The following is a 17,940-nucleotide window of genomic DNA, read 5'->3' on the forward strand; positions in this document are numbered from 1 at the left end:
TATCAAGAAACCTGGATCAAATCATCCATTAGAAGACAAACTAGAGAACACTATAACCTCCCAATTTCAGTGGTCAAAAACATCTCAAGGTTTAAAATGTTCCCACATCAGTCTATAAACTTGTTAAGGGGCAGCCCAACCCCACCAAGACATCTTGCTGAATATGTCTGCCTGCATACAAAGCAGCACCTCTGGGGGCCAGGAGCCACTGACACTAAAAAATACCTCTCCAAATATGTTGTGACTCCACCTTGTGACGTTGCTATTTGCCATTCAAAATCTGATCGCCGATCTAGCTTTAGTACTCTTGCATAACACTGTAGAACTTCCTAGAAATAACTCCTATCTGAACCAAAGTATGCCTCTCTTTTTTAATCCAGTTTTGGTTTAAAACAAATTCAGCAGTGGAGAATGCAATACCACTAATTAATCATCTTTAAGGTATATAAAACCCACATCTTATTTTTAATTTGTCACACTTCAGTTTCTATCACAAAATATCTTCATACATTTTCTTCATACTGTAAAAGGGTGGGGGTGTGTAGAAATATTGACTATATAAAAGCCAGTGAAACTCTCTTTCTCTTAACCGGGCCTGGGATTTTAGCTCTGAACTTCAGTGTCCCACCTACTTCTCAGATGCGTTTTCTTTGTTTTCATTGTTTAAAACTCACATACCAACCACAGAAAATTCATTCTGAGCCGTGGTCTTATGCCATGGTCCTATTTTTCCTAATGAGTGAAATTCATTAAAAGCACGTGAAAATGGTCTATGTTGTTACACATGACATCATCAATGAAAGGCGTAGAGTACCTCAACTGACACACGTCGCTGTCTTGGAAGTGCTGCTTGGTTCCTCTAACTGTTGTTAGAGCAGTTTCCCCTGAAAGCTTATGGTAGGAACTACCACAGTCATCTCAATTTCAATCTCCCAGAACAACTCATTGGATGAAGCACAGGTATATCACAAGAAAAACTTAAAACACAATAGCAGACTCGGTCTACATTGCAACATGGTAGAGTTGCACTACAGATATGAGCAAAGCAAAGCTGCGGGGAGGCAGGACGGGGAGCAGCTTGGGACACAAGAGGCTCAGTGCCACAGGGAAGTAGCGTGCTGGTGCTGCCTCTCCCAGCAGTGACCTGCAGAGCTAATTAAACAGTGCTGCTGGTGCACTGCGAAGGAGGCTCTTTAGTCCTGTTAATCAAAGCTTAATAATTGTTCTCAAGGGAAAGTCAATTAAAGAGAAAACTATCATAAGCCATAATAAAAGTTCCACCCATAATGTAAAGCATAACTAGGACAAAAACATCAAGAGGATGAAAGAATGCAATAATGGAAGGGAAGTGAGAGAGAGGAAGGAGGCAGGTACCCACTTTCTTGGATCAGCTGGTTGATTAGTGCTTGGTCATTTTCTAGTTCCTGCTCTGCTTTGATCTGTCCTCTCAGGATCTGCTGCTTTAAATCCTCAACATAGAGCTGCTGCCGTTGAATTTGTTTTCTGTGGAAAGCTTCCTGGTCTCTCAGTTTCTGCTTGTACTCTTCATGCACAGCATCTATTTCTCTGCTGTTAGAAATGTTGACAGTGAATTTAAACCAGAAACGAATACCAAACATTTGTAATAAAACAAGTCATCTTACTAAAGAAAAGCAGACAACATTCAAGATATTGTTTTGTTCAATAAGGGTGCATTATGACAAAAAGTCGTGATGGTAAAGTAGCTGTGTATATGCATGTCACAGCAGGCTACAATCCTGTAAGTATCACAAATGCCAGCAAACATGAAAGCTCCTGTGGTGAAGCAGAAAATTCCATCACCAGAAAGATAATAGCAAAAAGAATTTAACAGATATTGTCACTTTTCATTTTTCTATAGATCTTCCAAAAATGAAATTGGGGAGGGGGGTTGTTTATATGTTATAAAATTTTATAACCGCTATATAGGATATTTGTCATCTAAGTACTTCAAAGTGCTTTACAGAAATGACAAACATTCTTCTCTGTTTTCAGAAAAAAAATCTCAAACCTAGAAAGGGTTACAGGCATTGTTGAGATTTCACTGACAGTCTCTGGCAGTACCAAGGAAAGAACTTGATCACCCAATTCTCTGTTGGATGCAACAACTATATCAGGTTACTGCTTCTATATTTGGAGCAGAATTGTGATCAGAAAAGTGACTAACCTGTGAAAAACCGCTGTACAGTCCCCTCCAAGATGTTTAGTTCCAAAATTTTACACGCACGCACACACAGAGTAACAATCAAAATAGTATCTATTCTTAGCATGATCCATGATAATACTGAAAATACATTAACCCTCTGAAAGGAATATATATTCTACCTGCCCACACATTATAATCAGAAATTCTTAACATTAAAGTTGTATTACATATAAAGGTAATCTTTGCCCGTTGTTTTGTTTTTAAACACCACATTATTATATGTAACCTCAGAAATTTAAGTCTTTAATTCTTGAAAAAAATTTTTTAATATATTTTACTACTGAAGTAAATGATGTATTTATCATAATGATGTATTTATTATACTTTTAAAGAGAGCAAAGTTATCAAAACTCTAAAGGGTCCCTGAAGGTCAAAAGAAAACAAAAATATAGTTTCAAAAGGAATGCTTTGGAAGCATCATCTTGTTTATAAAATCATTACCAATACAAGGTCACCTGTATGAAAAAAGTATTTGACCTTTGCTACATAGGAATTAATTTGACGTCTCTATTTAGAATTGTAAGCATCTGTTCAAAGCAACAACTTTGATTCTGCTAGATTAGCAGACAAACCAGATGAAACAATTAAGCAGCCAAAGTCTACAAATCTTCTGGAGCACTTTTACATGGAACATACATTTCACTCTCTTAAGAAGCAGTGGGAAAGCCTCACTACATAAAAGCCTTAAGATTCTCAATAATTTACAATATTACTGTGATACTCTCTTGCTCACCTGAGGAAAACAGAATTCAGTTTGGTTTTAATGTTTATGTAAATGTAATGCTGGTGAGAATAACTGAAAAGGAACATCTTCTGTTCAATTGTCTGGCATGGTGCAAACAGTCGGAGTTCAAACTTTGCTACTGTCATATGCTAAATGTTTTGTGTCTGTTTGGGACCCACAGGAACAAATTATAAGAATAGGCAGCTCCAAGATCTGTTTGTCCTTGGCTTGACTACAAAGATGCCAACAATCTGTGATTTGTAATTTTTTCCTCTTGGATAAACTTTAATTGATCCCTAGAAAATAGGAGTGGGATGCCTCATTTCTCATTCAGCTGAAGCAGGTTTGAATTGACACTTCACTGCAGCACTGAAACGCTCATATCGCCATTACAAATCTCCAGCTGTTCAGGTATTTGTAATGCCACCAGCTACTGGGGGACAAACTCAGAGGTTAAAGCTAGATTGATAAACTAAAAAAAAAATCACTTTTCAAACACAGTATTAAATCTGAAGGATCTCATTTAGGAAAAGCTCCCACGGTTTTAATGATAACTCTGAGGGAGGCTTTCCCTGAATGCAGCTTCCAGGTTATCCTCCATATTTTCCAAGGGAAATGTAATGGAGCAGCCATATAATCTGGAGGTTAAAGTACTGATCTGAGACAAAACCTCTCTGATTTTGGAGCAGTTATATCACCTCTGTGCTTTCATGTACTTAGGCTGCAAGGCCTTCAGGGCGAGGACTGCCTCTGGACGCCTATGCACTGAACCTAACAGAGCCTTGATCTCAGCTGAAGCCTCTTCTTGCTGATAGGTTAAAACTAATAAACCTTAATAGCAATTGTAAATGTTAAGTCTCTGCGCATACTCTGATGATGGGGTAGTCTTTAACCTGTTTTGCTAACAGACGTATAAAAGCTCCGATTCCCATGGTGATAAGAAAGTTGAAAAATGTGAGTCTAAATTTGTTACTGGACAATTGCATGACCTTGGGCAAGTCACTTAGTCTGAGACACGTGTGAAAGAAGCAAAGTACATTCATCCAAGAGGAGTGATAAGGATCCATTAACATTACCAAATATCAGAAAGTCAAGTATCAGAAGAACTGATTTCTATTCTTTTATCATTATTAGCACCATTCTGTATGAGATTGAGGAAACTGAGTAAATCATTGCCAATAAGGCTGAAAAGCAGAGCACGATAGTAAAACAGTAGACAAAGAATTCTTGTTCTGCAACTCTTTACTAAAAAATGCCTCATATTCTTCCTAACCATGACTTTTAGCTCTCAGCCATCCTTTCCATAAAATCAACCTATCGGAGTTCAAACTGTTTACAAACTGAAACCCAGAACATTTAAGTATATGAAACAACTCAGTGTTGCATTTCAATCCAAAGACCTCACGATGTTCGCAGAGGTGGTTAGGTAACATCTGTTTACAGCTGGGAGAGGGTCACAAGCTCTTCGCATACTTTCCAATAATGCTGAAACCACCTCCCCCATACTATAAAGTATCAGAGAATAAGCAATGCAAACAATGCACATGGAAGTGTGCTGTTTGCTGTTCTCAGCAGCACTAGCGTATTCCCTCATGTGTGCGCTAATGGCTTTTTGCTGAACTAACATGAAACTGTAAGATCCTTTCCAACATGCGTGTGTGTTTGCACACAGAGCAGAACACGATGCAGGCCAAACTGATGTTATTAATCACAGCTCCATACTATGACTACACCCCAAAAAGGCAGAGTACAGAGGCATACCCACACTTCACTTTAAACCTTGGAAAAACAAACACGGCACAGCAATCATTACAGTATTATTACTGCTTTTGTTCTGGTGATGTAGCTAGCTGGTACGATTCTCTCTCTCTAAGGTTAAAGTTTCTGTAATAAACTGCTGAAGGTATATATATGAATTGCAGTTCTGCTGCTATTTCAGTGCCTCTTTGCTTCATCTCCTCATTTTTAATAGTATGAAACAAAAACCAGTTAGGGCAGTAAAAACAGGTCTGAATACAGAGATTGAACATTGAACACTTTTTTATGAAGTTGTTTCTTAAAGATGGTTTTCTCAAGCGGAACAAAAACATAATGAAAATTCACGCAGAGCCAGTTACATAATACAGGTATGCCAGAAGATGTTTTTCCTCTGGCCGTGAGACTACTGACTGTGAGAGCAAAATGACTGGCTGGTTTGGGTTTGGGATACAGATCTGTCTCTCACAGAACTGCTGAAACCAAGAACATGAAGTAAGAATGCTCCCCTTCCACCTTCGAACATGCCATGTCACGTCAACACGGTCTTGCTGGTTTGTGGAAATAACACAACAAACTAAACTAAAAAATGAGGTCACAATCGCCCAGAAAGAAAATAACAGATTCACACATGCTTCATAACTAAATCACCTAACAGACAATTTAAAGAACAGTTTGTGTAATACACGTTTGAATGATTAAACTAAAAACAAATATAAATCCAGTTAACATAAGAATTTAGCCATATTCTGTAATAGGTAGATGAGATCACTCATTTCTTTCATCTAAAACATCTTAAATCAGATGTACTGTTAAATTTAGACTTGAAATACAGGAACACTATGAGATACAGGAATCCAGCACAGACCAATTTCTGCTATTGCTTGTATTCCTGCCTTCCCACACAAGCAATCTACATTCAGTATAGTTCTAGCACGAAATAATATAAGCTCAGGACAAACATAAGAGAAACAGCTTCATTTCTAAAGACGTACATAAAATCCTGGTACAGGACCGGCGTACTCTGGCATACAGCATATAAAAAAAAGGAACCCTGCAGAGAATTTCATAAAAGCATGCACATTTCTAGGTGTACCAAATGCAGCAAGAAGTGTCAACAGTCACCCCTCCTCCAAGTAAACCTTTAAAAACAGCAAGTAAAATTACAACAACAGAAAGACACCAACCTTAAACTAAAGATAATCACAAATTACTGAGAAAATTTTCGTATTATACCAATGCTGCCAGATTGGTTTTCCATCTCATTTTTCTCTCCACAAAGTTTGCATGACGCACGCTAAATGAACCATCTGTAAATCCACAATTTTTCCAGCCTGTTTTGTCGTCAGCTCTCCGGGATCCTATTGTGCAATTCTCCTCCCCTCTTCCCCAAACACTTCTACTGCTGATGCAGAGGCTGGCGGCTGCTACAGCATAATGCAGTTTTCAGTAACTATGGCAGCAATAGCTCTGTGGTGAGGCTGAATGCCTTCTGCAACAAAATCTGAAGGCTCAGATAGAGAAACTCAAGTGAAAATAACCACTTTTGCTAAAAGCTGAAGTTTGCCAATTTTCCCAAAGAAAACATCAGTCAAGTTAGCATCCCCATCCTTCTGTCTGCCTAGTCTTTAAGTCACATTTTTCTTTTACAAAGGATTTTTTCCAGGGGAAGAAGAGTTAATAATAAAGCAGAAAAAAAAGATGTTGGCAAGGCATTTTTCACCCTTGCAAATCCCAGCACTGAGAGCAATCACAAGTCAGGGTTACAAGCCTATCCACTGATATACATCCACCCCCGCTCCGTCCTCCCCCTCCACCCATGTCCAATCCAGGGCCCTTCCCGCAGGGCTCAGAGCATCACACAGCAGCAGGCACCACGCAGCTGCATGGGATTGTGCATTTGCTTCTGCCTAGCACAGAGGCTCAAACCTCTCCCTTCTCCTCCCTAAAGCAAAGGGAAGAAAGATGAAGGAGTTAGGAAGATCTTGTATTATCAACCTCCTCCAGCTTCCTGAAGCAATGCCACTCACAATTCAAAGCAAAAGCTGGGGGGCAGGAGGTGGGAACCAGAAATCAGTCAAAACGGCCAGCAGAGTCAGAAACCTTTAGAAATAAGGGACCTTTGGAAACGTACACACAGAGTAACCTCCTTCATGGAAGTTACCATCTGGTGAAGTATCATTTGGATTTCTGATTAGCTGGTTTGCTTACAGAAAAAGCACATCTGTGCTTTTTTTTTTTTTTGTTGGGGTTTTTTTTCAGCCTTTCCATGCAAAACTTCATTTTTTCTTTACCTAAGCCCCCAAAACAACAGTAAGGCAATGACTTATTTAAGGCAACCCTTTAAATACACTTCTAAAACAGACCTCTTTTTGGCAAGGAGTCACAGGCACAAGACACAGCCACACACTCCAGTAAAGGTTACCGCTGCCTTGCTAAATTCCAGTTCAGCTGTAACTACAATCTGTCACAGGTTTTCCCCTTACGATTTCAGTTATATATAGAATCAGTTAGTTCCCCTGCTAACCCACTACACGTGATTCTGCTGTAAGTTGCACAGCTGCTGTAATTGACACAGTGCATTCCTCTGTGAAATGAAGTATTTGAGGGATCTTTTAAGATATGTAAAAGATTTCTTTAACTTGTATTTGTAGAGCACTTTGAAATTCTCAAATTATAGCTGTTAGTAAGAACTCAGAGTATTATTTTTACAAATATTAGTTGGATATGTTAATTATACCACATTAGAATAATAATTGTGTTGTGTTCTCCAGCATCAGATGCCATATCTACGGACACTGTTTCCTTTCCAGTTCAGTAGAACTTCATGCATTCTTATAAGAAGATTATTTTTTTCTTTCCGGTTTAACAATGTTGGTATTTTCAAGGAAAGAGAGCTTAAACATGTTCCAGACAGCTAAAATTAATTCAATGTACTGCTATACTACTGGACTCTAATGGAACAACTGTTTTTTTTTCAAACCAGCAAGAGAACAAAATCAGGTTTTACATTTATATGCAGTACGGTATTAAGGCAATGGCAGGAGCAAGAACTTCATTATCTACTTATTTGTGGTGATGCTATTCTATGATGATTGATGCCAGCCACAAGCCTTCTGTGTCTTTGCTGGCTGACAACAAACATCGGAAGTTTGAAGTGCGGGGGCTCTTCTGAGTCGGGTGTACGAGCAAGCAGCCACGTAAGAATACAATGAATCACACCTCTTTTCAAGGAAAGTTTCATGCCTAAAGTTTTAAGATTTGGGTGCAATGGTAGAAATTTGTTTTCTCCCTCATTTCTCAAAATATTTTAACATACAATTAGAGGTTGAACTGGTAATTCAACCCATGAAAAGCAGATGAGAAAAATGTCCTCATATTGACAGCATGGGAGATAAGACTGAAGTAATCGTTACCATAATATATATGCTCATATGTTCTGAGATAAAAAATCCAGAAGAAAGCAAAGTACCATCAGTTCCTGATTAAAGAGTCGTTAAACCCATGGAAGTCCAAGAATTTCTGAATGATTTTTATGTGCAGCTGCTGTCCTTCTTTGCATGAATGAATCATGTTCTAGGACTTCTTTTTTGGACTCTTCCATAAAGCCGTTTTCTTCTCACCACAAGAGAATCCAATTTGTCCACGGAATTTTCAATATATTAATGAGTATTCACAGTATCTACTACTGCATAGAATTTAATATATTTTAGGGTTCTTATATATTGTAAATTGGTGGCAGCTTCAGCGTAAACCCCACTCTAGTCATGGCTTTAAAATACAGGTTACACATGCAACAGAGGTTCAAACCATTTACACAAGATCGAGTATGAAGAAAGAACATGGTTGCAGAGACTTGCCTATAACTCAGCTGCATGTACAGATTCTTGTTTCAATATGATAAAATAAAATTAAAGCTTGAAGCCTAGTTTGCATCTCTTCTGGAGGAAATCAGTGTAGCACAGGAGAAAGACAAAGAGGGGCCAAAAAATTCAGCATGATTTAGACATATTAATATTCTTACCTTAGTTCAGGAGAATATTTGTTTTCTTTACAGTTTCTACATTTTTGACTGTAAAAATAAAAATAGGAAGTCATAAAGATGTTCAAAAAGAAGGCAAGAAAACTTCACTGAAGCCTATTATACACAGAGATGATGTTATAATTTTCAGTAGAGGAAGATTCTAAGATGCAGATTGCTAGCAGCTGGGAAAGCGTCAGGAACTATCAAGTGAGAGGGAAGAGGCAGAGGGGGAGAGAGACACACACACACACACACACATAGCTTGCCCTGTTCTTACATTTTCCTCTAAGCATCTCATTCTGACAGAGACAAGACCCTGCACTACATGGACTTTTTACTGATAAGCAAATAAGCACTCCCTGTAGTCCACTTAGTCCTGTATTACTGTTTGCAAAGTATCTCAGATGCACCTTTTAGGACTTGACATTGACTTTTCTTCACGAAAGCAAGACATTTGAGAGACCACATATATTTCGTTTTATCTTCATATTATAGATCTTAGGCTAGATGTCTCAATCATAATCCCCTCCATGAGCAAAACTACTTGTCTGGACAGAAACACAGGCTTACTGATTACTGTAAAGGAAGGCTGAGTGGATCAATTCAGTTTACCTTTGCCAAAAAACTATTCAAGAGCAAAAAAAGACCACTGAATTATATAAGGTGAAAGACAACTAATATTAGACATAGTTTATAGCTTATTCCTGTAAGAGATGGACGTTCATAAAAATCAAGCGAATGCAGTGCCATAATGCTTTTCATTTCCGCTGAAGTAACCATTTGAAACACTCTAGGTAAGTATGAGGGTAGTGTTAAGCAATGTAATATGCATAGTCCTGTCCAAGTGATTAAAAAAATTGATCAACACAAACAAATCTGCTATCTGAACGTGGTCTGAAAAAAATCAACCAGAAATGTTCTTCAGTTTTGTCAGGTTAAAAAAGGGAAAACCAACTGCAATTCTGTGCTAAACTGTTTACAATGCTTTCGGATTTCTGCAGGTTTTTCTAGGACCATCAACAAATTTTTGTGACAAAAGCTCCACCTCTGATGTTTATACCCATGTAAAAAACAACTTGGTATCTACTTTTGAAGGTCATTAGACAAACCCTTATTTTAAAATTCTTTGTAATTTTTACAAAGAAAATAACAGCAGTGATGTGTAAAATGTACCTCAGTACAGAAACAAAATGAAATGCCATTTGTATAAAAAGGTATCACTGCAGCAAATGAAAAAGCAAATGCAGAGATTAGATACATTAAAGAGAACACATAGAAACACACTATCCAAGGTGGAAAGCAAGCCACTTGACTAGAAGTATGAAGAGATGTTCGAAACAGAGATATTTTATGCTCATAAAAACAAGATGAGATACTTCCTCTAGAAAGAGATAAAAGATTCCCAGTATGTTACCACACCAAAAACACTCTAGCAAGAAGAAGAACTATAACAGATATGAACGAGAAGATGGCTGTTTCTTGCCTTTAACAGGTCAATTGAATGTGCCAGGCTGAGAGGAATTAAAAAAGAGAAAGAACCCCATTACATTTAATTCTGTGATATTCTGTTTTCAGTGTTATGAACTGAAACACAGGAGATATCTTAATTCATTTTCCTGATACATATTAATCAGTATCTTCATCACACCAATCCTTTCCCTTTCAGAAAGGCTCTGCCATGAAAAGCATACACTAGACACTGTGCGTATGAGCAGCTCTTCAACATTTTGGAAGCAGTCTATGCCTTATTTATTGCTCAGTTTTAGAAAAAACAGAGAATCACAATGGCTTTCTGAGATGAAGGGCTCAATGAAGACTTGAACTAAAGGGAATTTATGAACAAACAAACCTTCTGATTTCCACAATGAATTAGGAAGGAAACTGAATTGGTAATAATTACCTTGGCTAAATCATATCTAGAAAAGTCCATTCTGTGCACTGAAGTAACAATACGATAAAAATTATAGATTAGCTCATAAATCAAAACAGCTATAATGCAGATGTGCAAGTGAACAGACTTAAGGCTGACAGTTTCATCTGAGGCATTTTCTTGATTGTGCATCAATATTCATCATGCATCAATAAATAATTTTTCAGGTTTGTTTCAGGATACCATAACACTGTATATTAGTCAGTTGGTCAATGCATTTTTATTTGATCAGTTGAAAACATGATGGGTCCTACTCTATATACAACTTAGTTTTGTCTGAACCAAGTCCTGGTTTCAGACATTATCCCACATGAGAAATTGTTTGTTTGTTTCCCACATGAGAAATTGCTTGTTTGTTTGAAACTTACTTGTCAAGAGAAGAAAGGATATAGTGAGGAGAATGGGTGCAACTTCCATCCAAGTTGAGCCAGTCCAAAGCTCCACAACTCAGAATGGGTGGGCTTTCATTAACCTACAAAACACACAACATGAGAACAGGAAGAAAAAATATCACAGCAACCCAGAAACTTCCAAGTTATCATTAACGCCACCGTTGCTGACTACTGTGTGCAATGCTGCCTAATACCTCCCATGTGAGTTTATAATCTTACTTACACTTCTGCTTAGTCTTTGATAATTTGCAGAATTGCTAAGTGTTTTTTACTAAGTACACCTCTTCTTGTAGCTCTGTTTTAATGTACTGCATGTTTCATTAATCAAGAAATTAAGAATGAAAACAAATGGAAGTTAAGCCCTTTATCTCAACTACAGAAGCGAGTACAAAAGGACAATTGAGTGGAAAGTATAAAATGTTACTATATGAAAATCCATTTTAAAAGGTAGATTCTGGCCAATATCTGTTGGTAATACGGTTATGTCTTAAACCCGAAAATTTACATTCTTTAAGTTAGGGTTTTTAGTTATATATGCCAGTCATTTCAAGAATTATCTAATTTTTTTGAAACATTATTGAACTAGCTGACCAAATAATATCTGCAGTAGTTAGTTCCTGAGATTAACATACCAAGAAATACTTTATCTATTTCTGATGTACGTAACAATTAAGTGCTTTCAGATTCAACAATACTCAAGCACTTAATCCCATAAATTTTCCATTTCTTCTAGTATACCTCATTCAGGATGGTGAAATGACAGAGAAAGAAGATAATTCAGAAATTATCAAATGTGGAAAGATTCTTAACTGGTCTTCTCACTGCGGCATTCTGCCTTTCTGTTTCAATCCTACTGTAGTCATGACTAGAAATAGGAAACACTAAATTATTCAAGGGATCTGCATCATCTTCTGCTAAGCACGTCTGAAAGAAGTGCTAGCGTCCTCCCACAAAAGGTTTAGTGTCATTACGACCATTAGATGGAGGAAATGAAGCAAGTGAATACAATGACGAGAAGAAATATTATCTATATCAGGCTTGCTTTTAAGAGGCAAAATAATTAGGAAAATCAATGAAGAATAAGGAGAGAAAAATACACTTTTAGAACTTACTGATCTTCTCTGTCTTAAGATAGCAGCTTCTGCTGGATGATTGAATCTAAACTTATGAGACTTGCCAAGGACAACAAGGGCCCCTGTGAACAAAAATTAATTAGAAATCTACAGAGACATAATTCATCAAACAGATCAAACAGTTGGTCCCTAGAATGTTAGCAGCTTCTTAACTCCAGTATACCTATTACAGCATATACAAACTACTACAGAATAGTATGTTAAAAAAACAATATTCTGACCAACAGCTTTCTGACCATCACAGAGCAGAGAACTATTTTTAAAATTTGCCACTATAGAACAGCAGAGTTATCATTCTGTAATGACAGCATCCAAGCAAACTAATCTTGGAGATCTCTGCAAACTCAACATAACAGTAAATTCCTTGTTCATATTAAAGACCAGCATGACTTCATATCAAAAACATAACCAACGCACTGCTGGAAACTTGTTTTTACACTACCTTTTTAAGAATCCAGATCACTGCATGTTTCCAGAAACTGGATTTTTTTTTTTTATTTTAAACAACCTGAAAATATGGGAGCCTGATCCATTTCATCTGAGCTCATTCACCATAGCCTATGACTCAGTGGCTAGTACCCTCCACCTAAACATACCATGAAAAAGGTGAAGGTCATTTCAACCATATTACATAATTGCCAAAAAACAGTGGTCAGCTGGCTTAGAGCCGGTCTCCACTACTTTCCACAATAGTGCCTCTGACTACAGGTCTTCCCTTTTCAGAAGGCTACAGACTACTGCTGCCCAAAGGGGTCTTAATATTGTCACCTGTGTCTTCATTTTACTTTCTGTGGGGTACTTAATTTATTTGTCCCAGTCTGGAAGCTCTAGCCATGGATAAAACCTTGTGGTGCTAGGCGGCAGTAGGAGACTGAGAGATGTATTGCTTGGATCTGCATGAGTTCTGTAAATCCTTGTCTCTAAACTCCAGAGGTAAGTTGATTATAATGCAGCATTCACAGAAAAAGCAAGCCTTACCTTGTGACAGACGACATGCTCCAGTGACTTCACATCCATTGACAGTGCAGTGTGCGCCCTGAAGTGGTCGCAGTGTCACAATCCCACAGTTGTTGTCTATCATACAATGATCCCTTTCAATCCATCGTCCCTGCAAAACTACAATGTATAGATTTGTTTTACCTCACCTGTTGAAGGGATTGGGTTTGCACTATTTTCCTCAGAATGAAATACCACGCACTGTTTGACACTATGACTGCATACTTCATACCTCAGAGAATTATGTCATGTGCAGAACAAGGAGATTAAATTGTCGTTTTTGATTGCAGGCCAAGTATCCAATCACAGAAAAAACTTACTTCATTGAAAATAGTGAGATTGCTCTTTTAAAGTGTTTCTGGTTCTGGAAAACTATACACTACTTTCTCATTTGTGAGCTGATGTGCATATTCTTCTATTGTGCTGAATTTTCTTATTGCTATTATGGCATTTCATGTTTATATTTTACTAACCTACTGGCAGAAAATAATCAAACTTTACCAAACTTAGCAGAACTAATCAAAGCCGAGATTCCACAAAGTTTCCAATATCAGTGTAAAGTTTCAACTCTCTATCATAATTTGTAGCTCTTGAGATTGACTGTTAAAATTAAGAGCAGAAATGAAATGAAATAAAAAATATTCTGAATAATTTGGATTTTATATCTAAAATACTTTGCCCAAGTAGAGTTGAAAAGCATTTCCAGTGTCTCATGATCACTTGTTCCACTAGTTTAGGATAGAACATACCAAGATTTGGATGTTGGACGAAGATATTTTTAAACTCTAGTGTAGCATTTCACAAGTGGGAAGAAAATTCTGAAGAGATCTCAATTAGGTCAAGACCATTGACTTTTTGACCTCTTAAACAAAAACAAAAAATAACTGACAGATTTTAGCCAGCTTAAACAATTATTCTCTTCCACTTATGTTCTTCTATAAAGAAAGCTGACAAACAGAAACATTACCTAGCTATTGCACATGACAAATGTAAACCTCTTGGTTTGACCTGACCATATCATAAAATAATTTGTAATATCATTCTCTTACCAATGTCTTGATCTTGGTCTGAATCACTTCTTCCAATTTTGGTTGTTCCTTCCTAAAACAAGAAAAAAACGAATTTAAAAGTCAGTTACTGAAAGTGGATTATATATAATAATTAAAAAAGCTTTGGTACAGCATCTTAGCAAATACCTGAAATAAATCACCTCCGAATGACTGAATTGTTTAGAGCAAACTCTCTCTACTACTTTGTAATACTTCAGCCTGCTGACCCCCACAGCGATGCAATTACTTCTTGTCCTGCAGCTATGTCAGCTTCTCCTATCACGACTCCAGTCGATGAAGTAACCCTCAGTGGATGATTTTTGGACTGTGCTTGAGACAAATATTTTGAATATGAACACATGTTCTGATGCTTGGAACTTTTACAGTGGGACTTGTTTGCAGAAATGAGATAATTCTTTTTATAACTATCCATGCAGGAAGAAAGAAGCTGCAAAATGACTATTCATTTAACTAGGCTTTTCAGATATAAAAGTAACAGAATTCCTATTTCGTAAGGGAACTTTGTCATAGATTATAAATTCTTCAAACTAACTGCTAAAGGAGAACTTTTTTCCAAAACTTAAATGACATTTATAAAAAGTCTTCTCAGTGATTATGGTATATGGGCAAGTTCCCAAACTTGAAGATTCAATAACTTCAAAGAAAAGAACTGCCTAGAAACAAAAGTCTCCAGAACAAGCAGACTCAAACCATATTATGGGCCAGTGATGGAAGGGAGACAGTATTCTTATGGTACAGTGAAAATACCAATAAAACGAAGTCATTTAATCAATACTGTAAGAAAAAACTACCAAAAAAAGCAATTAATTTACCACCTGTCTAGTCTGTTCCATTACCGGTTCTATCTTCTTCCTTAGGAAAACAAAGCAAGATCATTTCCCAGCTCTGAAGAGACACTACACTTGATTATTGTAAACTGATTAGTGAATGCGCTCTAAAATGACTTTAGTGGCAACTCTTTCAGTCATATTAAAATTAATTATGGTCATTAAACTACTTCATTTTTGTATTCTAATTAGAATAAATTGAATATGCTTTCTGCCTCAAGCATATTATAATGTAGACTTAAAGGTGAAGCAAGAAGTAGTAATTGGAAGCCTGAAGACTGGGAAAAGGGAAGCTGTGCGTTACTGTAAGATGATGCAGTTATGGGCAATTATGGGTAAATCACAGCGGTTTTGTGCATTGGAGGGAAAGGGAATGATTATCATTCAGTTCCTCACAGAGCTCAGCCATCTGAACCACTAACAGAGCCCTCTGCTACAAGCCCTGCTGAGACTCCCTTGCTACTGAGGCTGAAAGCTGGATTGTGCCCAGTGCCCCTGCTTTGGAGTAATTATCAAGTTACATGTCAGCTTAACGTTCAGTGGACCACAAAATATCCACCTGGCTTGGCCACAACTTGTAGAAAACTTATGATCCATATGGCTTTTGACTCACCTCACATAATCAAGTGAGTTAGCAACATGTATGTTATACAAAGAGAAGTAAATCAACTCCTAAAAGACCTCTTTATCAATTATCTTCTTGACTAAACAAATAAATAGTTACTGTAATTCTAAAAGAAACTTTTTTCCCAATGTGCTGAAATAACTCTCTGGTAATACAATTCAATTCAGAAAAGTATATTACAGCAGTATTGGCTCATGAAATTCACAGTAGTATCCCAGTTAGTGGAGTGATTCTGGGTGAGTCTAAGTACAACTAAAAATTGCAGCTGAGAGCAAGGGTATAGATATGATACAAGCAAACTAACTCAACTTAAAGAAGAAAATAAAACAAAAATAGCCATAACCTAAGCCCATGTCGATTTCATTTTTTCAAATGCTATTACTGAGCTAATAATTTAAATATTTACACTCTTTCCTAATTTAATATTGAGCATTCTACCTGAAAAAGTGAAAGAGAGACGATTCAGATGAAATGATGGCACAACTTTAACATATCGAGGTACATCTTCGTATCTGTTGAAGTGCTTTTACATTGTTACCCTCTTCTGGCAGTGTTCCCTGGCTAAGGGTAGAATTCCCAAGGTGCATTATAGAACCATAAAGAGCGAGATTGCTTTCCCCCTTCAGTTTTGGGAGTACTCCAACTTTCAAAAAAGTTTGTGAAGTACATGTTTTTCTAAAACAATATAAACAAATCCCATATTTTTAAGCTATGCAAAAAGGTCAGTTAAATTATAGGGAAAACCTATATTTTTGTTAATGAAAGCCAGAAAAAGAGAACAGAACCTAAGAAAGAAAGGTTCTTTAAGCATAGGCACAGCATTGATTAGTGCAATTAATACTATGGAATATCAAGAGACTAAAAGAGTAACACAATGTTTATTTTACATGATCTGAAAACTGCTGCCATGACCTCTCTCTAGGAGTACAAAGTAAAGTGCTGTTACATGTTGAAGCCCTAATATGTAAGGAACTGCTAATATTTTACCTTCTTGCTGTTCAGATGAAGGTAATAGACACCAGAGTGTAAAATGCAAAGCACAAAGAAAAGAAAAGGCAGCATCTAGGAGCAAAGAAAGAGGGGACAAAGATGTTAGTATGACAGAGAGACACTAATGGCTTCAGAAGGTGACCCTTAAAAGTAGGTTTCGCCATTAAAATGAATATCTTTAAGTTACTTCAGGTATTGTCAAAATTAGTATGTGAAAATATTTGCTGTTTCCAAAATGGCCATAATGGAAAAACATTTAAGTAGTGGCAATTACTTTTAATAAATATTTAATGTAGGATTGAGCAGTTCAAGTTACATATTGATCAGCGCTGGACATTATTACTTGGTCCCTAATTATTACCTGGTACAATTTCTTTGTGCTGGCATGAGAAAAATTAGTAAGGTTTCTCTTTCAACGTGATAAAGAACAGCATGATTTCTGTTTCAAATATTTGTTGCAGCTTTTTAACAGGAAGAAAAACATCCCGTGTCCCTAAACTATATGAAGTAGCACAAAACCTAGATTTGGATTAACATATTTCATTAGTAGACAGATACATGATTTTCAACCATATTTAACACATTTTTTGCTAATGAGTGCACCTCTGTAGAGGTGCCCATCCATCATTCCTCTTATGTTAAACAGCATCAATATTTCAGTAATTTCCATTCATTTAAACAACATTAAGAAGTTAAAGTCCAGCTTACCACTGACTTGTTAAAAAAAAAAAAAAATCCCCTAAAACTGTTTGACCTAGCCATGCACATCATAAGCTGCAATGTGGAGTAATATATATGCAATGTTATGAAAGTTTCTTGGTGAAAACCTTGCCTTAAATGAGCAGCTACACAGCAAAACAATATCTAGGAGGCCAAGATTTCTACCTGATCCTGGAAAATAGCCACAAGTAATTACTGTTCAAGCTATACACCTGGAATCTTCTTGGCAGGCCTAGTAGGGTTAAAAGAGCAATATATAGAAGTCATTGCCAAAGTGAGCTTGTGCTTGTTAAAGCTTACTTTTATCTTTGATCTACACATATACAAGTATTCCAGTCTCAAGTATACAAGTACCTAGTAAAATCTGGACCAGTATGTCTGGTATACTTTAAGCACCATCCTTTATGTTTATACACACACACACGCATACCTGTCCTCATGCTTTCTGGACAAACTGCTAATGCCTAATTTGAGTATTTTGCTTTGCTTATGATACATTATCAAATAGTTTGCACACGCGTTCATAAGAG

General features: G+C 36.9%; 1 protein-coding gene across 2 annotated transcripts in view; it reads right to left on the reverse strand.

Annotated features, from left to right (window-relative positions):
- The window catches only part of STARD9 (StAR related lipid transfer domain containing 9), a 123,038-nt gene that overhangs the window by 26,262 nt on the left and 78,836 nt on the right, over positions 1-17,940 (reverse strand). For both annotated transcript variants that reach the window (XM_075152051.1, XM_075152052.1), the window contains 6 exons: positions 14,228-14,279; positions 13,161-13,298; positions 12,162-12,244; positions 11,026-11,129; positions 8,728-8,775; positions 1,379-1,569 (listed from right to left, as the gene is read on the reverse strand). In XM_075152051.1, the coding sequence (XP_075008152.1) occupies positions 1,379-1,569; positions 8,728-8,775; positions 11,026-11,129; positions 12,162-12,244; positions 13,161-13,298; positions 14,228-14,279 (616 nt within the window). The remainder of the gene's footprint in view (positions 1-1,378; positions 1,570-8,727; positions 8,776-11,025; positions 11,130-12,161; positions 12,245-13,160; positions 13,299-14,227; positions 14,280-17,940) is intronic.

This window comes from Calonectris borealis, chromosome 5, assembly GCF_964195595.1.
Source record: "Calonectris borealis chromosome 5, bCalBor7.hap1.2, whole genome shotgun sequence".
In the NCBI taxonomy this organism is placed as follows: domain Eukaryota; kingdom Metazoa; phylum Chordata; class Aves; order Procellariiformes; family Procellariidae; genus Calonectris; species Calonectris borealis.